General features: G+C 35.8%; 1 protein-coding gene across 1 annotated transcript in view; it reads left to right on the forward strand.

The window, feature by feature from the left end:
• Positions 1-27,279, forward strand: part of INTS6 (integrator complex subunit 6) — an 88,124-nt gene that overhangs the window by 14,422 nt on the left and 46,423 nt on the right. Inside the window, exon 4 of the mRNA XM_065895890.1 lies at positions 9,973-10,062. Within this exon, the coding sequence (XP_065751962.1) occupies positions 9,973-10,062 (90 nt within the window). The remainder of the gene's footprint in view (positions 1-9,972; positions 10,063-27,279) is intronic.

Consider the following 27,279-nt stretch of genomic DNA (forward strand, 5'->3'; position numbering starts at 1 on the left):
TTACCACAAATTCTTTCCTAGAAAACGAAAATTCCATATATACATTTTTTTTTTACAAAGCAGGGCCCCTTAAAACTAAATCTCGCATTTTGATGTATCCAATTAACTTATTTTGAGGTTGACCTTAAGCCATAGCATATGGGAAATAATAGACTATTAGTTTTTCCATGTGCTTATCATGAATTATTTTTCTTTATGAAGTTTAATACTTTATCGCTAACTTTACTGATATGCAGTATTTATTAGGCAGTTCTTCATTTTCAATAGTAGTCTTAAAGATACTTAGGTAGAATTCTGTGGTTGAATTCCATCTTTTTTGTAGGATAGCTGTGGTATGTGTGAATGATTCTTTTGAGAGCATATTCATAGTGTGGATGTTTAGAAGGAAGTAATGATAATGGTTAAAGATGTGATTTAATCAGACTTTTGCAAAAGTAATATCTGTAGGTTTGGTGTAGTCAACAACCCAAGGAGGTGATTATTTTTGATAGAATAGGCAGATCTGTATGAGGTGTTTTTTTTTGAGGTTAAATTAATTTGCAGCATTATTGCTGTATAACTTTACCTATCTTTGAAAGTGTGTTTTCATCTTGGCTTTTATTTTTTTACTTTTTCTGTTATGGTTCTAACATGTTTTTTTTAAATTATTTTATTTTTTTGGCTGTGTCGTGCAGCTTGTGGTATCTTAGTTGCCTGACAAGGGATCAAACCTGGGCCCTCGTCGGTGAGAGCACAGAGCCCTAACCATTGGACTGCCGGGGAATTCCCTAACATGTTTATTATTACATGCTTTGCTGGAATTAAGTTAATACCACATAATCCATTTAGTATAATGGATGTATTAGGTTCTTTATCCAGAATGTTAGTATTTCTTAAGTAAAATTATATTTCTTACACCTTCATTACTCTTTTTATGCCAGTATAAACACTGTTTGCCTGCTACTATGTATTAAATAATGCCAAAACCAAGTATTTATTTGTTAGAGTAATCTTATCCAAATTTTAGACTCCAGTTCAGATGTAAAACTCAAAATTCTATGAAATTATTTAAATATTTAAATATATTTAATTTATATTACTTTCCTTTGATGTGCTCATTGTTAGTCTTATCAGTCATTGAGTTTAACATTCATCTTTTTCACAAAGTCAAGCTAGTAATTCTTCAGTTCTTACAGTGAATATTTTTTACATTACTACCACAGCTGACCCTTCCTTGAATGACACATGGGGAATTTTTTCTTGCATACTACAGTACTACACAGTCGGGGGCTGATTGAATCCGAGGTTGCGGAATCACAGATATGAAGGTCCGACTATAAAGTTATATGTGTATTTTTGACTGTGCAAGGGTCAGCGCCCCTCAACCCCTTGCGTTCAAGGATCAGCTGTATTTAGTTTATTATTTAAATCAAATCCTAGGATATTGCTCCTTACTCATTATGTTAAAATAAATATATGAGATTCCCTCCGACTTTTGCTCTAGTCTTATTCCATCTGTTTCTAATGCTTTTTTTTTTTTTTTTTTTTTTTTTTTTTTTGCGGTACGCGGGCCTGTCACTGTTGTTGCCTCTCCCGTTGCGGAGCACAGGCTCCGGACGCGCAAGCTCAGCGGCCATGGCTCACGGGACAAGCCGCTCCGCGGCACGTGGGATCCTCCCGGACCGGGGCACAAACCCGTGTCCCCTGCATCGGCAGGCGGACTCTCAACCACTGTGCCACCAGGGAAGCCCTAATGCTATTTTTTAAAAAATAAGGAATTAAAAGATAAAGGAACTGTATTGGTACACAATTGTATAATGGCATTACTTGAAACTAAAAATATAGTTCTTTTAATGGGGAATTTTAACATGTTTTTCTTTAGTTTATACTTTAATGTATTCTAAGTACTAGGTTTCTATACACTAGGAGATTTTTTTTAAAGTTTTATTTTTGGATACTAAGCACATTTTAATTTTGAAGAGTACTTGTTTTGAATATGTAATAAATGCATGTGGTTAAAAAGTTAAAGCATTAGAGAAAGTTATACAGTTGCTCACTTCAGTTCTTCAGAGGCAACCATGATTAATCAGTTTATAGTGTGTATCCTTCAGAAATCTTTTGTATGTAGTCGAAGGTATTATTTTAAAAGCAGTGATTTCTTTTTTTTTTTGCTTTTTTAGCAAAAACATTTTTTGAATTTTATTTATTTATACAGCAGGTTCTTATTAGTTATCCATTTTATACATATTAGTGTATATATGTCAATCCCAATCTCCCAGTTCATCACACCACCGCCCAAAGCACTAATTTCTTAAGATGAATATCTGAGTTTTTACATCAAAAGACTTATTTATGCCACACCACTTGGGATCTTGACTCTAAAAGTAATCTTGCTGAATTTGAAAACAAACATAAAACTTGTAATTCTGGCCTTGGAATATTGATTTTAATGTAAGCCTGTTGGGCCTTTACTGACTTAAATAATAATTATATTTTGTTTGGAATGTGTAATTAACGAGTTGTGCATTCATCCCTGTAATATAATGAACCCCCCCACCCTTTTTTAAAAAAAAGCTAAGCAATATTAATGACAGTTATTGAATAGAAAATATAACTTGCACATCAGAACTATGATTTCATAGGTCTTATTACTAGAGTTTGAGGCTAAAATAAAAAAAAGGAACTGATGTAAAGAAAAATATTAAGAATGTAAATATTAGTGCAGGTAATAAGTAGATACTGAAAAAATTCTGGTTGTGGTATTCAAATGTCTGAAGTTTGAGCAATACTGAACTAAAGAATGTTATTCTGGTTGACTTGTGTTGCAAAGTATGTATTAAAAGCCTACTTTCTCAATTCTGTATAGTTGTAGAAGTGTTTATTAGTATTATGACTAATAAGGCTTTGGATGTGAATTGCAATCTAATACTTTTAGAAATAAGCTTAAAGTAGAAGAATATGTTTAATATTGATGTTTCTGTATTATATTTTTTTATAGAATCTGATTTTTGACAAATTATAAAGGGAAATGTCAGAAAAAGTTTCTAAATGAATATGAGCTGGTTTATCATATTTTAGAACATATATTGTTACCTCTTTATTATCTATGGTAATAGAGAAAAATAAGGTAGATAATGCAGGACTCTTTTCATATTTTCAGTATTTATATAGATTTTACAGTGATGTAAATAAAGGGAACCTAAAGCTCTAGTCTTGAACTTACTTACAAAATTTTTAGCAGCAATCCTGCTAGGTACTTATCCCGTATATGCATGAGAACCTTTAGTGATGTAGTACTTATTTCTCAGGGCTGCCCTTTCCATTTCCTTACATTTTTGCTTGTTGTCACTGTAATTTCCTTGAAAAGGAAGTTTTTTTTTTGTTTTTTTTATTTTTTATTTTTTTGTGGTACGCGGGCCTCTCGCTGTTGTGGCCTCTCCCGTTGCGGAGCACAGGCTCCGGATGCGCAGGCTCAGCGGCCATGGCTCACGGGCCCAGCCACTCCGCGGCATGTGGGATCTTCCCGGACCGGGGAATGAACCCGTGTCCCCTGCATCGGCAGGCGGACTCTCAACCACTGTGCCACCAGGGAAGCCCGAAAAGGAAGTTTTAGATTGAAAAAAAGCACGTGCTATTTCTGGAAGTTTTTGATTTTCTGCTAGGTAATATACTTTTAGCCTGGACTTATCGTGTTGTACATCTTAACATCTTTTTGGTTGATTTCTGTTGGCCATAGCTTTCCTGGCACATAGCAAAATAGCTAGCCGGTAATAGATGTGGGTTAGCCGAAGATGCTGTCACAGGAGCGAGCCAGAGAGTGGATCTTTGGTGTACATTTTCCCTGCCCTGGGAAAAGTGTAGCATAGACAGGCACTTGGCTGTCTTTCTGGGATTTGTTTAAAGCAGTGATAATCATGGTGGAGCATGGTGGCACGGAAAGAAAACTTGAGGCCTGTGGTCCTGCAGCAGAGGTAGCCACTAAAAGGTCTGCTGAATGCTCAGGGCTGCCTTCCTTTCGCTTCAGAAGATAATAAAGACATGTTTAAGGGTACAGTAAAATTCCTGTGCCTCTTCCCCCGACATTTTAAATTTCTTGGGTAAAACTAAAACTGCTGATTCTGAGAACCAGGTTAGTTTATATTTGAAGGTAAATTAGCCTTAATTTTATGTTTTCAAAACTATTTTTGCTAAATAACTTGTTTTAACATTTTCAAAAGCATTTCCTTTGCAAAAATGAAATAGGTTTTAGTGGATAAGACCTACTTACTTTAATTATATTCTTTAAATTTTCTTATTGAGATTTTATGCCTTAATTCGTTTAACATCAGAATACTGTTAAATTATTGAGAGAACTTATGTGAAGTAAAAGTTTTTGTATTTGTCTTTAACAAAACTCTTTTACCTGAGACTTTTGACCGATATTAAAACCAAATTTTCTAAATGACAAGATTTCCATTAGTAAATATCTCTAGAGGTAGAGTATTATACTTTGCACTGTAGTTTTTGTTACATGTCTAGATTTCTTTATGCCAAAAACCGGTGCGAGTAAAACATCTGAGTTTAGTTTTGCTAATGGCAAAAGTAAACTTTTAGTCCCTCTACTGGCTGCCTTTGTTGTAGCAGAGCTTAAATTTTTTTTCTTTTCAACTCTTAACTAAGATAAAGTCTAGCTTTATGACCAAGGTGAATTTTAAGGCAAATTCTAATATGAACTGTCCCCAAATTGAGTGACTTCGTAAACAAACTTATTAAGAATAAAAATGGAAAGTAGTGACTTTTAAATATAAAGATTTGAGAATTACTAAACTGCAGAGGCTTGGCCCTGAATAGCTAAAAACATTATATTACACTGATTAAATCATAACTTTAGACTTTTGAAATGTTAAATTATTTTTTGTAAAACGTGAAAAAAAATAATCTTGTGATACTGGCAGACAACCAAAAATGTATTTTAGTTTGCTGGATAAAAGAGAATGTCAGAGAAAGATGCCAGTTACTTATGCACTTCTGCCAAGAGTAAGTGTACTACCAAAGGCGGAGGAAGAGCAGCCTAAAACTATACATGAGAAGCTTCATGGTGCAACATGGTCTGCTCACTTGCTGCAAGTGATTTAAAAATTTATGCTTAGGTAAATGCTAAGACAATCAGCTTTATATAGAGGTTGGGATAACTTTTCCCTGAAGAAAAAAATCCCTCCTTTTGTGTATAAATTACGTTTGTTAAATCATTATTTTAATTTAAAAAAATTTTTGTTTAGTTTTGGCTGTGTCGGGTCTTTGTTGCAGCATGTGGCATCTTCGATGAGGCACCTGGGATCTTTCCTTGCGGCACGCAGACTCTGTTGTGGTGCGCAGGCTTCTCTCTACTTGTGGCGTGCGGGTTTTCTCTTCTCTAGTTGTGGCGTGTAGGCTACAGGGTGCGTGGGCTCTATAGTTGTGGTGCACAGGTTCCAGAGTGCGTGGGCTCTGTAGTTTTGCAGGACGTGGGCTTTCTAGTTGAGGCGCACGAGCTCAGTAGTTCTGGTGCGTGGGCTTAGTTGCCGCATGGCATGTGGAATCTTAGTTTCCCCGACCAGGGATGGAACCCAAGTCCCCCCGCATTGTAAGGAGGATTCTTTACCATTGGACCACCAGGGAAGTCCCTCATTATTGTAATTTTTATCATAACTAACACTATTGCTTTTCTTATTGTGATTCTTGACTAAACTCTTTCACCTTAGAAAGGAAGGGATCTTAGGCACAGTAGGGTTAAGTGACTAAACAGATGAAATGAGGATAACCATATTCTTCTTTACTTTTCTCTGCCTTTGATCTTTACCTGTATTTTCCAAAATTTAAAGTCATTAAAAACTTAATATTTATTTTTTTGTTTGTATGTAAAGTGAAAATTGATTGAAGTTATATAGTTTTCAAAAGTAAGTGATATCTATCTATATAGCATTTTGTTTTACTATGTTTTTGCTGGGAGGTGGTATATTGATTTATATATAGAATAAATGGTAGGTAAGACATCACAGAGCAACAGGAAACCAAGTAATGGAATAGTCCTACTGTACGTAGTTAATTTTACTGCAGATAGAATATAGTAAACCAAACTACTTGTAATAACATTCATTGTTGTGTGACTGTGGCACAACCCAGGTTGGTGTAGAATTGTATTCAAGAGAATTTAGCTGCTACCAGTGGGACCTTCAGATGCTGTAGAAAGACCATGCGATTTAGAGTTGGAATCATGTTCTGGCATTGCCAGTTACAACTGTGTGACTGAGGGTTATATTGTTTAATCTCCCTGAACATTTTACCTCACCAAGTTTTTAGGGTCAGATGAGATAAATATAAGTGCTTTATTGTTATTATTAAGTACCTGGTTATTACAGTAATTCCAGGCATAGACTCTGAGGAGTATCATGTGTATAAGACTCTAGTAAAGTATCAATTGAAAGCTTTGTTGTCAAGCAAAAAGTAACTTTGATTTTAGTGTTTGAATTTAGCTTAATTTTTTTTTTTTTTTTTTTTTTTTTTGCGGTACATGGGCCTCTCACTGCTGTGGCCTCTCCCTTTGCTGAGCATAGGCTCCAGACGCGCAGGCTCAACGGCCATGGCTCACGGGCCCAGCCACTCCACGGCATGTGGGATCTTCCCAGACCGGGGCATGAACCCGTGTCCCCTGCATCGGCAGGCGGACTCTCAACCACTGCACCACCAGGGAAGCCCCTAGCTTAAATTTTAATAACTCAGACTTCTTGCTAAATTTGAATACATTTGAACTTGACTTTTAGACATTGTGGTTCTTTAGAAAGTACATATTAGCTTTTGGGTGGACATCATCATCCGTAAAGTTCTTAATAACTGTAGACCATTGTCATTTAATTATAAATATGACCAATCCTTCGGCGGATAATTCTGATCATGCTTACACAGAAATAAGAATAGATGGGTGTCCAACTTTTGATCAGAAAGTATGACTTTGATTTAGGTTAAAAAGTAAAGGTGATACAGAGATACTTTTGCAAGTATTTAGTCCATGCTCTAGTGGCATTAACAGATTTGCATGTCAGCCAAAGTAGTTTTAGCTTAAGAGTGAAAGCGAGGTACAGTAGTTTCGAAGATACTAGGACTTCTTGATTTTCTTTATCTCCCTTTGCTAATTTTTGAGCTAAAATGGTATTTGTAGAGACCAGGAGAGGAGAGTTATTATAGGTACATCGTTTATGATGTGTGAGAGTAGTGATTATGTATCATGCACTTAACACAATTCCTATGTATGGTAGCCACTCAGTAAATGTTTTTTTTTTTTTTTTTGTGGTACGAGGGCCTCTCACTGTTGTGGCCTCTCCCCTTGTGGAGCACAGGCTCCGGACGCGCAGGCTCAGCGGCCACGGCTCACGGGCCCAGCGGCTCCGCGGCATGTGGGATCCTCCCGGACCGGGGCACGAACCCGCGTCCCCTGCATTGGCAGGCGGACTCTCAACCACTGTGCCACCAGGGAAGCCCCCTCAGTAAATGTTTGAATGACAAACATGAATGAATGGACAATGGACGGTTGGACATATGTAGGAAGGAGGTGGTGTACCCTTGTAGCCTAGCAAATTGTTATATGTTAAGTTTGGGAAGCACTCATTTATATTGAGGTAAAGGTAAGTAACATCTATATATTTTGAAGCTTGTTGAAGTTTGAGTAATTCCGAGTGGCTCTGTGAACTTGGGCAGGTCTATGTTAGGCTATAATCAGTGAATCAGTATTTAACTGTCCAGTGCTTAGATATTTTGTGCTCAGTGCTGAGGAAGAATTATGACATGATCCTTGCCTTCAGTGTATTCAAACAGGAAACAATAGCAAACAGTACAAAATGGTGTATTTTTTAAGAAGTGCAGTAAAAACGCATAACAAAATTTACCACCTTAACCATTTTTAAGTGTAGAGTTCAGTAGTGTTAATGACATATATGTTGTTGTGTGAGGTGTTGTATATTTAAATTGAAAATATGAGAAGGAGAGGATAAATGCTGTGGGGAAGCGGGATTCAAAATGTACTCTAAGAAAGCACTCCAAATCCAATTTTATTTGAGGAAATGTTATATTTATACTTTTATTTACTTAAGTTTGAAAACTACCACTATTAAAATTTGGAGAGGGAAAGGGCTGAATTATTCAAGGCCAGAGTAATCAGGGAAAGTTTCAAGGCAGAAGAGGAAGACTTAAACTGGGCCCTAAAAAATGATTAGGAATTGGATGGGTTGTGGGCAGGGAAAAGGAAAAGCATTCTTCTTGAGGGAGCCAGTCAAAGCTCAGAGGTTGGGGATATGAACATTGCCTGTTTCTCGATTAAAGAGAAGATCTGCATTATGAGAATTTATTGTTTATGTTGGGGGTGAATGGTGTGTAATGTAATGTCTCCCAAAATGTGTTCCATCTGCCATGAATGTTGTAGAGGAGGAAGGGAAGGGAAATTCTTGTCTTTCTCCTGCAAGGTTCTAGTAACATTTGAATGCGACTGTGCATTTGAGAGCTTAAAAGGTTGTATCCAACGTATTTTAATTTTATACGAGCAGAGGAAGTTTTCTCTACCTGGAACCATTGTTTCTTGGACACCAGTTTGAAAACTGTATATGCCACCTACATACACTTTCTTGACTTGATCAAGAAATTTAATATACCAGATATCCCCCTGCTCCCACTTTATGATTAGATTATAATCACAGTTAACCGTATGTGAAAAGTGTTGGTAAACTCATTCAACAAATACGGAGTATGTACTGTAATCTGCTAATGATTGAGAGTTATATACATGTAAGGAAAATGTTACAGAACCACAAGATATTACATGCATATAACCCTTCTACATTCTTGCTATTCTATGTATGGTCAGTGAACATTAGCGTCTCCTAGCCTGCAGTCTTGTTAGAAATGTGAAACCTTAGTCTTTGTCCCAGACTTACTGAAGCAGAGCCTGCATTTTATTAAGATCACCAAGTGATTCATATGCCCATTAAAGTGTGCTGTTTTACATCATATGCAACACAACTTTGTTCTGTCCTTTCTTGAACACTGTTAGTAGCAGAGAATTTGATACCTTTGATTTCCAGCTTAGGGTTTACCTTCTTGAAACTTCTACCCTCTGGTCATGGTTTTGTCTTAAAGAGTTATACAGAATCTGCTTCAGTATCTCAAATGAGAGTCATTTATATGTAAAAGATAAGCTTATGTTTATCTGAGTCCCTAACAAAATGTGTCACCTAGAATTGATCATAGTACTCATAGAGTGACTTGGCCAGAGATTTGAATGGAAGTTATTGAAGTTATTTCACCTTAACTATAGAGCATTTAAGAGCTCTGTGCCACTGTGTTCCATTGCCTCTGCTGCTGTTATTTTTTTACTCCTCTCGCCAAGCAATTTCTTTAAGTAGCCATCCTTCTTACTTTTAACTTTTCACATTGGACTGTTCTTAAATTTTGCTAAGCTCAGGGTAGGCCTAGTGTTTCTTTGGAACCAGCTCTTAGAGCCCTTCCATACCTAGTCACTTGGTTAGATACTTTGATTAAAGACATAGATTACTTGGTAAAGGATCACCTAGTATTTTGCCTTCCTCTTTAAGAAGTTTCTAAAGAAAATTACCTATTATTTTAATTTGTAATATCTAGATATGTCAAATCACTAGAATTGAAATGTAGGGTCCCTTTTAAGTAATTAAATACTTTTAGTTACATAAATATAGATGCTCACTGTAAAAATTAATACAATACAAAAATGTAGAAAGAAGTGAGAAATCCATTTTTTCCTCTTTCTAATTCTAACCTTTCAAGGTTAACCTCTGTTTAGTTTACATTTCCTTCTAAACCTTTTAAAAAAATGTACAAAAGGTATGTGCTATAAATAAAATTTAAAAACAAGAAAGGGGGATTTATATACTGTTCTGAAAATTGACTTTTTACTCAGAAAAATTAAGCTGATCTCTAGACCTTAATACGATCAATGTGTTTTTTTGACTTTAGGGAAGAAACCCTTTTTTTTTGGAGCCAGCAATAATTATTACAATTACTGATGGGAGCAAGTTGACTACTACCAGTGGAGTCCAGGATGAGGTAAGTTATGTTTATATCAGCATGGATTATGCAAATGCAGTTGAAAAATCTTTATTTATGTGTACATTGTAGGATATTGAAACCTTAAGTAGGTTCGCTCTTTATTTGATGCAATCTAGAGTCATCTGGCTCCTAGAACTCATTTACTTTCTCTGTTGTTTGTAGCAATGGCCTCTAAATTTTCTTGAATAGGAATCCCTTCTGTGAAAAATTTTGGAGCCTACCACCCATCTCAATTATATATGTATTTTTGAGTTTATGTGAGGGTCACAAGTGTCAGTTCATACATTAAATTTAGTAAAATGAATTCTTATTTTCAGGCTAAAAAAATGGAGACAGCATTCTAATAATTTCTTTCCATATTTTAGTGGTTTGTCATATGTACTGCACTATGGAGACTCCTAGACTAGAGTACAGCCAAGCCAAGAGGAGGTTAAAACTAGGAAAAGTGAAGGTGTTTGGGTATTTTAATTCTAAGTCAAATGCCATATAAATAATTTACAGCTAACTTCACGTATTCTCTACTAGCATGCATTGTACAGAGTTGGTTGTGTGTGATGTGATAGGGTGAGTGCAAGAGGTTTATTTTAACTTTAAGCTGTTTTTAGTTTAGTATTTGAACTGCTCTTTTTTTTGTTGTTGAGGCATGCGGGATCTTTCGTTGCGGCGCGTGGGCTCTTTGTTGTGGTGTGCAGGCTTCTCTCGAGTTGTGGCGTGTGGGTTTTCTCTTCTCTAGTTGTGGTGCACAGGCTCCAGGGCGCGTGGGCTCTGTAGTTTGCGGCACGCAGGCTCTAGTTGAAGTGCATGAGCTCAGTAGTTGTGGCACATGGGCTTAGTTGCCCCTCAGCATGTGGGATCTTAGTTCCCTGACCAGGGATTGAACCTGTGTCCCCTGCATTGCAGGGCAGATTCTTTACCACTGGACCACCAGGGAAGTCCCTGAACATTGCTTTTGAACATTTCGTTTATTAAAATAGGTTGTTGTAGAAAGGAGATGGTTTAGGCTACTCTCTTTACTGCTTGCATTTGATTTAGAATCTTAATTTTAATTCTCACTGTATTTACACACGGTTTGATTAAGTAGGAAGAGTGTAGTCTTTAAGTTCAATAATTTTTAGAAATACTTTCACTTGTGTGACATCGTGGAATGCAAATTGGATATGGAGTCAGGACACGTGGGTTCTAGTCATTGTTCAACTACTTTCTAGCAGTGAAGTTTGTTATCAGTTACCTAGCTTCCCTAAATTTCTATCCTTGTTCGTGAAATAAAGGTGATAATTCTTGCCTTACCTCATAGGGCTGTTGGAAGACTGAAATGAAATAATGTATATGAAAGTGCTTGGTAGGCTGTAATGAAAAGAACAACTGTATTGTTCTATCATGAAGCATTGGAACTAGTAAAGAATTGTTATTGCCTGATCTTGACTTGAGGGGAAAAGAGCCAGAATTATTTTGTTTGAGCAGTTGACGTTGAAGGGAGTTTAGGATATAATTCATAGAGAAACAGTTGAAAAATTTAGGTAGATTAAAATTCATAATTCAATAATTTATAGTCTATACATAATTAGTAGCCTTGGAACACTCCATAGCTGACCTTAATGGATTTTGGGGCTTTCCTAAACATAGTTTATGTGTATAGCCAATTATATCCTGCCGCTATCAGGAACAGATAGACATTGATTATATACATGAACAATCAATATGTTGCTTAACTTTAAATTTGAAGCTCTCAAACTGATTTTTCCCACTTTACCTTCCTTTTGAAAAATTTGACTGAGAGAAAGATTGAGATATCAATCAGGTCAGAAATACTAATGATTTAGTTTTGTAGTTATGATGACTTCAAAGGTATTTCTCATTTATATTTACATTAATATTTATATTTATGTTCCTACGTGTGAGATTATCCATTCAAGGTGCTCTGGTCTTACCACCTTTGTAGAAATGCCCTTTGGGGTACAGTATATTTTGTTCCCATATATCTGGATCTGGTTTGTTTGTAATATTTGTTTTGTAGGACCTCCTCTAGCTTTAAAAAAATATCTTGAAATATACATGGATGTTGGAATTGCTCACCTTTCTTCCTAGGTCCTTGGGAAAGATACTGGAGAAATAGACCTATGTGTTTATAATAATCTAAAACTCCTTGCTAGTAAAGTTGGGAAGACTTTCCTGTGGGCCAGGAGCTTACCTTTTAGTTCTCTTATATCTTCTACAATATTTAGCATAGTTCTGAGAACAGAGCTTATATTTTAAAAATATTGATTATAAATACTGTTGTATTGAGTCTGGTAGTCATCAAGATCAAAATTTATCACTGCTACTTCTTATCTGAGGTGGAAGTCATTTGTTATAAGGCAAAGGTTTATTTTGGATATGCGGTTGGAACGTAGGTCTCTGAGTTGTGTTGGGTTTCAAATTTAGGAGTTTCTTCGATCATCGGCATGTTTGTTTCTTAATGTTCCAACAAGACTCATTTTGTGGGCCAGAGGATGTACCCTATATGTGTATATTGTGGAAACTTAATTTTTAAAAAATTTTATTTTATTTATTTATACAGCAGGTTCTTATTAGTTACCTATTTTATACATATTAGTATATATATATGTCAATCCCAGTCTCCCAATTCATCCACCCCCCCCCCCCACTTTCCCCCCCTTGGTGCCCATATGTTTGTTCTCTACGTCTGTGTCTCAATTTCTGCCTTGCAAACCGGTTCATCTGTAACATTTTTCTAGATTCCACATATATGTGTTAATATATGGTATTTGTTTTTCTCTTTCTGACTTACTTCACTCTGTATGACAGTCTCTAGGTCCATCCACGTCTCTAAAAATAACCCAATTTCATTCCTTTTTATGGCTGAGTAATACTCCGTTGTATATACGTACCACATCTTCTTTATCCATTTGTCTGTCGATGGGCATTTAGGTTGCTGCATTGAACATTGGGGTGCATGTGTGTTTTTGAATTACGGTTTTCTCTGGGTATATGCACAGTAGTGGGATTGCTGGAATGCTGGTCTCTTCTAGTCCAAGTAATTAAATTATGTTATTCATTTTGAGGAGAATTATCAATTTATAAAAAGCATAAAGGTGCTTTTTTGTTTGCTTTTGTGTTTGTGTGTGTATGTGTGTGTTTGCATGTGTGTGGTACATGTGATCTATATTGTAATTTCTACTAGGAGATAACAAGCAGAATGTTCCCTTTGCCTCTTTCTCTTCAGTTCTCTTAACGTTTGCCTTTGGCAGAACTTGATTCTTTTTAAAGATTTATTGAATGAGTGATTGTGTTGATGATTTCCACATTAGGTATGTGTATAATTCTTGATTACCTGTGACTGCTATTAATGTGACCTGTTACTGTTTATGGAGTTGTGCATCCCACCCATACAATACCCTTTGCTTACGAGTTATATTATCTCACATAGTGTATTTTATCTGTTCTGCCCGTGCTATTTTTCAGGAATAAGTTTTCCTGCTGCTTTGAAATCATCCTTATGGCATATAAGGAAACATGGAGCTCATCTAGTATTACTTTTTATTTTACAAATGAGGAAATTGAGATCCAGGGAGGCAAAGTGATTTGCTGAAGGTTATAACATTTATTATTGCCAAATTCTGGATTAGAATTGTTCTAAATTCTAAAGATATCCCAGCCCCTCAAGACCCAGTGCCTTTTCCCTGATGCTATCTGCAGTCTTTGTGTTTGATTCTATTATTGTACGTTCTGGAAATTTACCTTCTATTTACCTGATTTCCTGTTTGTCTGCTTCCGTTTTCTATACATTTGTGACGTAGGTATTATGTTCTTATTCACTCAGTGTCCCTTGAATGACTATTATGACCTGGGCATTTCTAGTCAGTGAAGATAACAGAGATGAATAGGGTGGATTTCTGGTTCTTAAGTTCACAGTCTTATGGGGGAGGATAGCCTATTAAGTGGTTTTATGAATGATAAACTAGAGATGCCTACTAGGTGTATGGGAGTGCTAAAGAGGGAGGGGAGGGTTAATATTACCTATCTTGTACATATGTCAAATCCTGTGTAATGTGAATTTTTATAGTCATTTTAATGTTGATTAAATGCAAGGATCTTGTGGATGATTTGGTATAGGATGTGGCTCATAGATTATATCTGTGAAAGTTATAGAGAAACCTGGTACAAAGTTGTTTTGAGTGTAGAAAATAGTTAATGGAAAAACTTGGTGCCATACTGCCTCCTGACCTGGCTAAATTTGTACAGGCCAGAATGATCTAATTACTTATAACTTGTTTGTCAAAATAATGTAGGGATAGCATTTCCTCTGTGACGGTTCATCATTTAGCAGTATGTTAGCAATTACAAGAGAAACAGTGTATATTATGGACAAAAATCCTGAGCTGTATAAAATCATTTTACCTTAATTTATAATTCTAATGATCTTTTTTGGCCTTATTTAATAAAAGTCCAGGCCATTGTCGGAATTGTTCATGAGTGTGTTTCTAGTGTAGTGTTTTTTGGATAACTCTGTAGGACTTTTGATGACTGCTTGTGATGGAAGAGTATGTGTGTATTTTTTGACTTTTTTTCTTTTTAAATGTAGCTATTTGGTAAAACTGGTTGGTTGCCGTATTTTCACTTATGAGCTCTGAGTTAGATGGGACTTTGAATTCTGATACACAAGAAATTTATATTTCTTATTGCCATAATAGTCATCTTTGGTGGGTTTTTTTTTATCTTTGGTGTTGATAAACATACTTGTGGTCATATACTCATAATACCATTTATCATGTTATGTTACTAACGTATCAAATGTTTTGGTAGAATCACTAAATTTTAATTGGAGTTACAGAAAAAAAATTTTTTTCTGGTTTTTATTGCTTGCAAAGATCTTCTCTGGTACTCTTTTGCAGTGGAAAACTATTCTGTGCTATGATTCCAGGAACACATGGCTAACTATATTGCTCAATAAAGTAGTCGGAAGAAATCCTGCCAGTACCTTCTTGGTGATGAATGACATTCCAGGATCATGTAGCAGTTAGTTTTCTCTTCCTTGAAAGTGCTAATAGTAGTGTTATCTTTCAAATATTGAGATTTGCTGAAGACTCTTTCTGCATCTCTTGATCAGTTATGATTGCCCTGGAGGCTAACATTTTAGAGAAGATAGTTGCAGTCATAAAAATCCTGTTGGCTTTTGGCATTAAAATTTTTGCCTTATGAGCTTTCCCAGCTTTTTAAGACAAACTAGGACAGCTACCTTCATAACCTCTTGGAAGATGTTCAGAAAGTGCACGTGTTTGTAGAAAGAGAAATGTCTGAGTAACCTCAACTGTGTGTTCAAGTGGCTATAGTTTGGGGTCTTATCTTTCAACTTGTCAGTTCTCAAAAGTTGATGCAGAAGTCCCATCAGTCTTTGAGATGTGGACTGGTATTAGTGATTTTTCTGGATCATTCTGGGCAATGTTTAATGGTTTTATCTTTTGTAAAGATAATCTGTAATTAGGATCTGTAATTACAGTTTGTATTTAACTCTTCATGATATATACTGATTAAAAAACAATCCAGAATTTTAAAATCTGTTTCTACTATCTGAAATAATTCAGATATCCCATCTCCCCACCACCATAAAATATTTGTATTTCACTAAAGTCACCAAAAATATGTGCCGTAAGCTGTCAAAGCTATTTTAATTGTGTCTACAAAGATTTTTAAACACATTTAAAATTGTTGTTTCCCAGTACACTTAGAATTTTGGGGAATTTTGTCTTTATTTTTTTCTTTTTCAAAAAGACGTCTAAGGAATCTTGAGGGACGTCATTGTAGTATGATAGACTGTATTAAACAGATCTGTGTGTAAATTCGTTTCTGAGTTTTCATTATCAAGGTTAGCTCCTGTCTTACTGATTTGTGATTCAAATGTTCTAAACATATGTGTAACATTACTATATAAATATGTTAGTCTCTATCAATTCAACTTTCCAAGAACATTTATTAAGAGTTTGTTGGATATAGATCATTTGCATTTTCTTTTTTTTTCTTTTTAAGCAGAGGTCTTCTTAGAAGCCCATATGATTTAAATTTATTTATTTATTTATTTATGGCTGTGTTGGGTCTTCGTTTCTGTGCGAGGGCTTTTTCTAGTTGTGGCAAGCGGAGGCCACTCTTCATCGCGATGCACGGGCCTCTCACTATCGCGGCCTCTCTTGTTGCGGAGCACAGGCTCCAGACGCACAGGCTCAGTAATTGTGGCTCACGGGCCCAGTTGCTCCGCAGCATGTGGGATCTTCCCAGACCAGGGCTCAAACCCGTGTCCCCTGCATTAGCAGGCAGATTCTCAACCACTGCACCACCAGGGAAGCCCTGCATTTTCTTTTTTACCCATATTTTTGGCTGTGTTCTCTCAACCCCTTACTTCTGGTGTGCTATAGAAATGTATAATATCTACAATTATTATTATTTGAAAATATGTAATTATAATAAAAATGCATAATTAAAAGAAGTTGATGGTATATTTCAATTTAATACCTGTAGTGAATTTTCAGCAGTCCACATTTGCAGTACTCTTTTTGAAAGAACCTTTTTTCAAGGTCATGTGGAAAGAAAAACTCTTAAGGATTGCCTCTAGACAGACACTGTAATAGAATAATTAAGAGGAAATGCTGGCTGATCATTCTTTAGTGAAGCTGTATGGCTACAGTTACTCAACTGTTATCTAGAATTCCGTGTTAAGATATATCAAAATAGTTTTTATTTCAGAGGGTGAAGCAATTTCACCCTGCATTTATTAGCCTGTCAGAACCAATAAGCAATAAGAGATGCTACACATGTAAGAAAAATTTCATTTAGAGATGTTTCTATTATTCTTCTGATTCTAGCTCTTACATATATAAACTACTGATATTAAGAAAAGTAGTTTTCAAATGACTGCATCAGAATCACCTAAGTGTTTTATAAAATATACATGCCTCAGCTCTAATTCTGGAAATTTTGCTTCCATTGATTTGGGCAGGAACCTGGGAATCTGTATTTTTGGATGGGTCCAAGTTGATTTTGATACACAGAAACTATGCATCAGAATCAACTATAGCTAGAAACCATAGTTTTAGAACATAACTACAAATATATATATATTTTAAAACTACAAAACATACTTGTGAAAATAAACAGCTTTAACAAAACAAGATAAAACTGTTTTTGATGTACATGGCCAGCAATATGTTATTTTTTTTTTACATCTTTATTGGAGTAACAGCAGTATGTTTTGTTTAAGATAAAAATTAATTCTTGACCTTTAGAATTGTTAAACTTGGGAATTGGGTGTCCAAGGGATATGAAATAGGTCTTCTGTGAATTTTTTTTTTATTGTGTTTGATATGACTTAGAATCACTTATTGGATAGCCCTCAGATACTAACTTCTATATCAACTGCAGTCAGTCTTTAGTTACTGCATATGGTATGCTGTGTTGAAGAGGACTCTTAGACCCTGAGAATGAGAATAGGGTAGAGGAGAAGAGGGTAAAAAAGGGGGAGTAATTAATTCATATTATCTGTCATGTGCTTGCTATATCTGTCTTAGGAGTTTTTATCGAAAGGACTACGTAGTTTTCTCTTACCCTTACTACGCTTTAATTCCTGATTTGGATGTTCATAACTAGCATTCTTTTTTTTTAAGTTTATATATACATAGAATTGGTGATAGTTACGCTTAATTTTTGCTTTCTAGAGAGTTGCTGCTAAAATACCCTTCCATAATGAATTGTTCCAATTTTGAATGCTTAAAGTACATTTTAGATTAATTCAGCAATGATTTTTCTTGTGCTGCATAGTGACTTTGGTTGTGTACAAGAATCGTGGCACACCATACATTTATATTTAGTACTGCTATATTCTAGGTACTGGGGACACAAAGATGGAATTAAGCAAGGCTTTTGCCCCCTAGAAAACATATTGTGTTTCAAGATAGGAAAGTAAATAAGCATTTTTAACACTCTAAGATAAATCTCGTGGCAGAAATAATGAGAGAAGCTAAGTTTTGAGGAATGAGTAAGGAATTGAGCCGTGACATTTCAGGAAGAGGGAACAGTGTACATATATAAGTATGAAGGCATGAGAACAGTATATTGGGAGGCTATAAATTCTATGAGTGGAATATGGTCAGTGTAGGTAGGAGAAGTGGATGCTTGAAGTGTAGGTAGAGGCCAGATGAAACCATCCTAAGGAGACTGGACATCGTTCTGTTAACATTTGCAGAGGAGGTATTGAAGATAATTAAGCAGATGAGTCACACGATCAGATTTGCATTTTAGTGAGCGTACTTTGCTAGAACGTGAAAGAAGATAGATTTGAAGGATGGTAAACTGGGAAGAATTAGCAGACTACATGCAACAACCCAGGAAAAACATGGGGTGTGCTAAAACTAAGCCAGCGCCGGACAGGGAAGCAGAAGTCTGAGAGATTCATAGGTTTTCATAGGTGCGCTAGGCAGGTCCTCAAGGACAGTAAGGGAGAAGAAAAAAGCAAAGTGTCTGACAGGGTTCTGAACCCAGGGTCCCTGCTTGGGCTTCAGAGGGTTCTGTAAATTCCCTGAAATGTTATCCAGACATTGTCTAGATATATATGCACGGTTTTCTGGGGGACAGAAGTCTCTAGCTTTAATCATATTCTCAGACAAGTAAAAACAAAACAAAACCCACGGTTTTAGTAGTATTTTGAGGTTTTCAACTTGGGAATCTATGTGTGGATATTATTGGTAGTGGTGACTGAGATGGGGATATTGGATAAGTAGTAGAAAAGAATATAAAGTAATTGTTTGATCAAGTATCATTAACTTTAGGGTACAAACGTATTAAAGGAGTTATGAGCCAACTTTTTAAACAGTAAACTTAAAGACTTTTTCTTGCCCTTTAACATTATGTCTTAGGAAAAGTATTTTGTATTTAAAAACAGAGAAGTAAGCAGAATTTTATCTCTGGGTTCTGACAGAATTTTTATTTTGAAGCAGATTAAATAAATAATCGTTGTCATCTTATCATTTATTTATCAGATCTTTAAGTTGTTTTGTTTAAGGCCATAATGTAAACATCTTCAAGTGCTTATTTTAAAGAAGCATGAACATTGATAGTCAGAATGCTCGGACAAGAGCATTGTGTGTCGGGGGTAGAAGTGTCAAGTCATTTAAAGAGGATGGAAGCTTAATTCCTTTTCTGTTCAGCAGTATGTAATTTAAGATGGGCTTTGACTGCATTGGCAGTTTCTGCCAATTAAACTCAGATCAAGTCAGTATGTTAGGTGTATTTCATGCCTCTCTAAGTCAGATTACAATTTGAGAGCATGAAAAAGCTGAGTACTTGGTCTCCTGATGGAGCACACTCACCTAAGCCTGAGGCTGTTAGTCTTTTATAAATACCTTCATTATATTATTTAGCTGTGTTCCATAAATAGCTATTTTATATAACTTCCACCTTGAATTGTTCTTTTCAGCTGTAATACAATAGATTTACAGTTCTTTATGTTTGCGTATTAGGAATAAACGTGCATTGACTGGAACGATACTGAAACTATGATCTTTACATCAAGGCAAAGCTACATTTTGATCTAGACAAGGCTGTTTTGGTATATTTTTCCCCACGCTCTGTCTTTTCAGGTTGAATTACTGATTTTTCCCCCTTTGTTTTGTTTGTTGTGGTTTTGATGTTTTTTTTCCTTTCAGCTAAAGGAGCAGTCCAGTGGTTTTCAAGAAGTGCCAAAGTGCACTGACTGTCTCATGATGACTGGTGCCTCAGGGAGGGTCATGATTCCTGGATACAGGATCGACCTGATCCTGGATGTCACTTCAAGCAGTCAGATCGTGGGGAAAAGCCTTGTCTAATGGCTAGCCTTCCTCAAAAGTCTGATGCTAGTCATCTCGGAAGGCCTCAGAAAGAGCCTTAAAGGTGAGCAGAGTAGAGTGTAGTTCTCTCTGGGGGCTGTTACTATTTGTTGGAGAATATGATTCAACACAGAATGACAACCCTAACCTGATAAATCCAGGTTCAGTTGGTAAATTTAGTTTATAAATTTGTTGAGGATGGTGATCAGACCTCAACTTTTGACTTATTAGAAACCACCTTCCTAACCTTAAGATCTGTAAAGGGAGGAATTTGGTATTTCCTGGGCCCTTCAGAACCTTAGGTTAGTATCTGTTGTCGTAAATGGAAACAGCCTACTATCACAACTAAGGAACACTTTAGTTACAAAATTGCATTATGTTAAATACCCATGGATTAAAAAAAATGTAGTGAAGTATTCTCTTAGTTTATATGGTTATCATATATTGATTATATATCAGGCATTTGGGCTTCAGGGCTTGGAAGGGCAAATTGGCATTTGATTTGTCTGTTACACTGATTTTTTTAAGAAACAGCCACTTTTGAAGCAGTTTGGATTTATGTAACACATATTTGGTTGCATTCAACTTGAAGAATTAGTACTACCTGCATCATTTGAGTAACATTTTTAACCCCATAAAAGATTCTTTAGAGATGTTTTGAGCATTTTGGTTTGGAAAATATTTAATTCTAGGCCTCTTTCTCTTGTCCTTTGAAGTACTTACAGAACCTAATTGTTCATCTAATAATCTTGATTGCTAAATTTTCAATAAACTCTAAAACTTGTCTATCATAATAAGACTTACTAGGTTTTTGTTTAAAAATTTTTTAATTGAGTCACTTCTATTAGTAAAAAAATAATATGGGCATGCACAATCCCCAATGTATTTGTGTACATTTTTACATTTAGAAATTATATATTCACTAATGTATTAATAATATTAGAAAACATATACAAAAGTAAGAATTTTAAAAGATGAGATGAAAAAACTCATATAAAGGGAGTTCTGATATTTTCTTTCCCCCCGCCATGCATCATGATGTATTTCGGGTTGACAAACTCTTTTTAAAGGCCAGATAGTAAATATTTTAGGCTTTTCAGCCCATATGGTTTCTGTTGGAACTACTCAACTCTGCTGTTGTAGGGTAAAAACAGCCACAGACAATATATTAAACAAATGAGCATGGCTGTTTTCAATAAAATTTCATTTACTGAAACAAGCTGTGGGCTGGATTTGGCTGGAGGGCCATCGTTTGTTGACCCCTGGAGTATACCCTGTTTTGCAGACCACTGCCCTAGACTTTGCAATTGTGTTATACTACTTCTGTTAGATCCTTTCACCATCAGTTTTAGAGTACAGTTGATCTTCCTTATTGAAGTGAGCAGAAGAATATTAGTAGTCAGAATGTATTGTTTAATTGAACAGATACTTATTGAATACCAGTGATGTTCAGACATAAGGTTAGGTGCTGGGATGAGTTTGGTAAGAGAGATAGGTAAACAGTTGTGGCGTGGTGTAAGAAGTAATTTGATTACAGCACAAGCTGCTGAGAAAGTGAGGCTGGCTCTGGGAAATGATGTATTAAGTTGGACTTGAAAACTTAATGCAAATTTGTGAAGTAGATGAGTTCAAAGGCATATAGGTGATAGAAGAGAGCATGGGAGAACCATATATATATGCCTCCATAACTGATTGCTGGCAGAGTGTTCAAGAAAGAAGCAATAAGGAATGAGACTGGACAGATCAACATGGCTCACAGTGTGTGCTCTGCCAAGGAGCTTGAACTTTGCCTTATAGGTTGATGGTAATTGTTGAGATTTTAGCAGAGGAAAAAGCCATCAGATTTGAATTTTAGAAAGATAGTGGCAGTAGTGTGGAATATACAAGGAATAAATATTTTTGGTAACTTTTTTTTTTTTAACCTCTTTGTAAAAGAGGACACAAATTGTTTTTGTGGGTTGTTTTATACCAGACATAAAATAAAGAAACTTGGGATATTATTTAGCAACGAAAATGAATGAACTATTGACATGCTACAGTGTGGATGAACCTCCAAAACATTATGCTAGGTGCAAAAGACCACATGTTGTGTGTTTCAGTTTTTACAACATTTTATGGAATGTCCATAAAATAGATTAGTGGTTGCCTGGGAATGGACTGGGGACTCACTGCAAATGGGCACAAGTGATCTTTTCAGGGTGTTGGAAATGGTCTAAAACTGGATGGTGGTGGTAGTTGTACAACTCTGTAAATTTACTAAAAATAATTGGATTGGGCACTTTTTTTTTAATTGAAGTAGAGTTGATTTACAATGCTGTGCCAATATCTGCTGTACAGCAAAGTGTCTCACTTATACACATAGAGACATTGTCGTTTTTAAATATTCTTTTCCATGATGGTTGATCCCAGGAGGTTGGATATACTTTGCATTGGACACTTTTTAAGATGGGTGCGTTTTTTTTTTTTGTTTGTTTTGTTTTTTGCGGTACGCGGGCCTCTCACTGCTGTGGCCTCCCCCGTTGCGGAGCCCAGGCTCCGGACGCGCAGGCTCAGCAGCCATGGCTCACGGGCCCAGCCGCTCCGCGGCATGTGGGATCTTCCCGGACCGGGGCATGAACCCGCGTCCCCTGCATCGGCAGGCGGACTCCCAACCACTGCGCCACCAGGGAAGCCCAAGATGGGTGCATTTTATGGTAGGTAATTGTATTTCAATAAAGTTGTTAAAGACCTCACTTTTGAAATTTTTTGGATAAAACATATTGCTGATTCCCAAATAATTGCTCTTTACTCTGAACAAATAATGATCTTAAGCTGCTGGAACCAAAAAAAGGTGTTTTGTTTTGTTTTTTTCCTCCTAAACTTAAAGGGTGTACATTGTAACTATAGAGTTAACTGTAGGAACTACCAACTAAATAAATCATGTTGTTACTAAATTTTATAGAATTCACTTTGACTTTAATATTTTAAATTTTCCTTTCCTTATTAAATATCATATGAGGAGAACCTTCTTAAGTAGAATATTGGATAATATTAAAAAGCTAGAAGTAGCCTAAGGGAAATTTACTACCCGCCCCCACCTTTTTTTCCTCCAAGGAAATAATTGCTAAAGGAAAAACCTGAAGTTTGATGATTTAAAATTTATAAGTTGTTTCCTCAGTCTTAACAGTTATAGAAAATAAAGTACAGAGCAATTGGAAAATAGTTAATTTTACTCAATAAATATTTATTGAGGGCCTACTATGTGCTAGGCACTGTTTTTTAGAAACAGATTTTAAAAGGTTCTTACTATGTTACTTTTATTCCTGGCTGCCAAAATTTATGACGTTCAGTCCTAATCATTAAAATATGTGCAAAACTTAATTGTGTTACCTTTTATTGTTTACAAGGTAATTTCACATCTCACTTAATTCCTAATTCTGCGAGAGTAAGGAAAATGAGTTTTGTAGTATAGCCAATTCCCAAGTAAGAGCCAGAGCTGGGACTTGACCATTGGTGTTTATTTTTACTTCAAGTCCATTGCTCTTTACATGCTAGTGTGTGATTTAAACAAACAAACAAACAAACAAACCCCCACCACCAACAGTACAGTACTGCATAAGGACAGGCATATAGATCAATAGATAAAATCAAGAGTCAAGAAACAAACCATACATTTATGGTCAATTGATTTTAAAAGGGCGACAAGATAGTTTAATGGGGAAAGAATAATCTTTTCAAGCAGAGGTACTGAACAACTGAATATCCACATGCAAGAGAGTGAGGTTAGACTCTTACCTGACACCATGTACAAAAATGAAATCAAAATGGATGGGCAGCCTAAATGTGAGAGCCAAAACCCTTGAAAGAAAAAACATAGGCGTAAATTTTGATGACCTTGGATTAGTTAAGCAGTGGTTTCTTAGACATGGCACCAGAAACGCAACCAAAGGAAAATTAGATAAATTTGACTTCATCAAAATTAAAAGCATTTGTGCTTCAAAGGATACTGTGAGGAAGAGATAGTAACAGGAGGAAATATTTGCAAATCACATATCTGATAAGGGCCTAGTATCCAGAATATACAAGGAACTCTTATGACACAAAAATAAAAAGACAACCCAATCTAAAAAAAGGGCAACAGATTTGAAAAGGTATTTTTCCACAGAAGACATACAAATGGCCAATAAGCACATGAAAAGATGTTCACCGTCATTAGCCATTATGGAAATGCAAACCAAAACCAATGAGATACCACTTCATACCTACTATAATGGCTAAAATAAAAAAGATGGATAAAGCAAATGTTGATGAAAAGGTAGAGAAACTGGAACTCTCATTGCTGGTAGGAGTGTAAAGTAATGTAGCTGCTGTGGAAAATAGTTTGACAGTTCCTCGAGAAGTTCTACACAGTTATTCTGTGACCCCAGAATTCTACTGGTATGCACCTAAGAGAAATGAAAACATTACCACGTAATATGTCATATCAGCATTATTTATAATAGCCAAAAGGTAGAAACAATATAATGTTCATCAGCTGATGAATGCATAAACAAGTGTGGTATATCCATACAAATGGAGTGTTGATCCCCTTAAGAAGGAATGAAATTCTGACATACACTGCAGTGTGGATGAACTTTGAAAATATGCTAAGTGAAAGAAGTCAGACACAAAAGGCCACTTACTGCATGATTCCATTTATTTGAAATGTCTAGAACAAGCAACTCCACAGAAACAGAAATAGTGGTTGCTAGGGGTTGGGGATAAGATGAGATGCTAATGGGTATGGGGTTCCTTTTTTGGGTGATGAATATGTTCTGAAATTAGATAGTACCTCCCTGGTTCAGCCATTCTAAAGAAATGAAATAAAACAAATGGAAAAACTATCTTTACCTGCATACATCTATTTCCCTCTCTAGTGCCTTTCTTAATTTCCTTTCACAGCAAATTTAGAAGTTGTTTCTGCTGTCTCCTTCGCTTCCCTACCTCTTTTTTACTCCTTAACCTATTACAATCTAGTTTCTGATTCTACCCATAATGAGGTCAGCAATGTCTTCCTCATCTTCCAAATCCAACCGTTGGTTTAAAGTTTTTCTCTTTCATGACGTTTGGCCAGTACTATTGAACGCTCTTTCATAAAGTTTTCTCTTGGCTTCTGGATTTATACTCTCCTGGCTTTCCTCTGGCTTTCTGTTCTGTTTTAATCCTTTGTCTTAATTTATTTGTTTGTTGCTTTAACACTTGTGACTGGTTTAATCTTAGATTTATTTTTATTTTTTTTCCTTTTTATTTGACATTGCTCCTCTTGGGCAGTTTCATTCATTCTCAGGCTTCATCCATCAGTATTGTAAAAATTTCCATCTATAAACAGATTCCTAAGATTTGTTTTGCTAACCTGTATCTTTTTAAAAAAAAACTTTATTATTTTTAATTTTTAATATGGAAAACATCAATAGGTAGATATAACCCACATAAAAGCTCTTTAGGATCCTCAGTTTTTGAGCCTTCAAATGGTGTCAAAGTAAAAAGTGTTGAGCAATGCTGCTCTTGGGTGTATGTATGTATGTATGTGTACATATATATATATATATATATATATACACACACATACACACACATATATGTATTTTTTGAAAAATTGAGATATAATCGAAATATAACATTGTATTAGTTTCGGGTATGCAACACAATGATTCTATGTTTATATATTGAGATATATACATATATATATCACTATAGTAACTCTAGTGAACGTTGATCACTATACATAGAAAAAATTTTTTTTCTTGTGATGAGAACTTTTAAGATCTGTTCTCTTAGCAACTTTCAAATATACCAATACAGTATTGTTAACTGTAGTCACTATGCTTTACATGACATCCCCATGATGTACCTGTTTTATAACTGGAAGTTTGTACATTTTGACCACCTTCACCCATTTGCCCACCCCCACCTGCCTTTATCTTTCTAATTGAGGTGTTTTTTTTTGTTTGTTTTTTTTTGCGGTACGTGGGCCTCTCACTGTTGTGGCCTCTCCCGTTGCGGAGCACAGACTCCGGATGCGCAGGCTCAGCGGCCATGGCTCACAGGCCTAGCCGCTCCATGGCATGTGGGATTTTCCCTGACCGGGGCATGAACCCGTGTCCCCTGCATCGACAGGCGGACTCTCAACCACTGCGCCACCAGGGAAGCCCTCTAATTGAGTTTTGATGCTACTTAGGTGTTCTCCGTTTTCCCCTCATTTCCTCCCTTGGGATATCTGTACTCCCTAACTGGGCATAAAAATCACTTTATGATTTTATTCCAACTTTCCATGATTTATTTGGTTTTTACTACTTTTAAGTGCTTCACCAACAATGAATTGACCCCATTGTTCCTTGAATACATGACACTCTTATTTGTTAGGGCCTGTTCCATAATTTTGGAATGTTTCCTGTCTCTTTCCACCTTTCACTCCCCAAAACCTACTCAGTATTTGTTGAGACACTGGTCAAATGCTACCTCTTGTGAAGCTTTTGGGCATTTAGTTCTACTTTCTTCTCTGCACTTTTAGGGCTTTCTTCTTGTCACTGTAATCCCAGTTTTTGTTCATTATTTTACTTGTTAACTTACCTTACTGCCACTAGACTTTGTGTTGGGCTCCTGGCAGGCCTTTCAGTTTGGGAACTCATATCCTTTAAGTTTCAGAAATGTTCTTATTTCTTTGACAATCTTTTCCTTCTTATGTCTCTATTCTTTCTTTTTGAATGTCAGACTTATGAATTGATTCGTTACAGTCATCATCATCATCATCATCATCATTATTTAACTTTTCTCTCCTACTTCCATCTTTGTCTTTATTCTTTCTTTGTTCTCTCTGGCTAGGTTGGTAAAGGGCTTGGCTTTTACTAATGTTTTTATATTTTTTTGTTGAGGTGAAATACACATAACATAAAATTAATCATTTTAAAGTGAACAATTCAGTGACATTTAGTACATCCTTTTTAATAAAACTCTCATACTAGGCAGAAATATAAACGTGATATAATAGAGTGTGTTGTTCTTCTCTAATCCCAAGCAGCAAATTCTAGGATAGGCAGATTTCTTTCACATATCTTTTCTCCACCAGATAATTTCAGTTTGGGTATCCTTGGATTTTAAACTGTTCTTGGAAATAAACAGAAAAATAACTGAGGATTATGATTGTTGAAGGGTAGAATCTTAGGGAGAGAAAGGATGTTGAAGGACTAAATCTTGAGTTTTAGAATTATTCCTGCATGTATTGGGAAGGAGGAAACTGAAATGAATCTGTAAGGGCCTGATACTAGTTATATGGATTTTTTTTTTTTTGTTCATTATGAGTAAGAGCTAACGCTGTATTATATTTGAGGAAGTAGGTTTAAGAAATACT

The sequence above is a fragment of the Phocoena phocoena genome, chromosome 18, assembly GCF_963924675.1.
Source record: "Phocoena phocoena chromosome 18, mPhoPho1.1, whole genome shotgun sequence".
Lineage (NCBI taxonomy): Eukaryota > Metazoa > Chordata > Mammalia > Artiodactyla > Phocoenidae > Phocoena > Phocoena phocoena.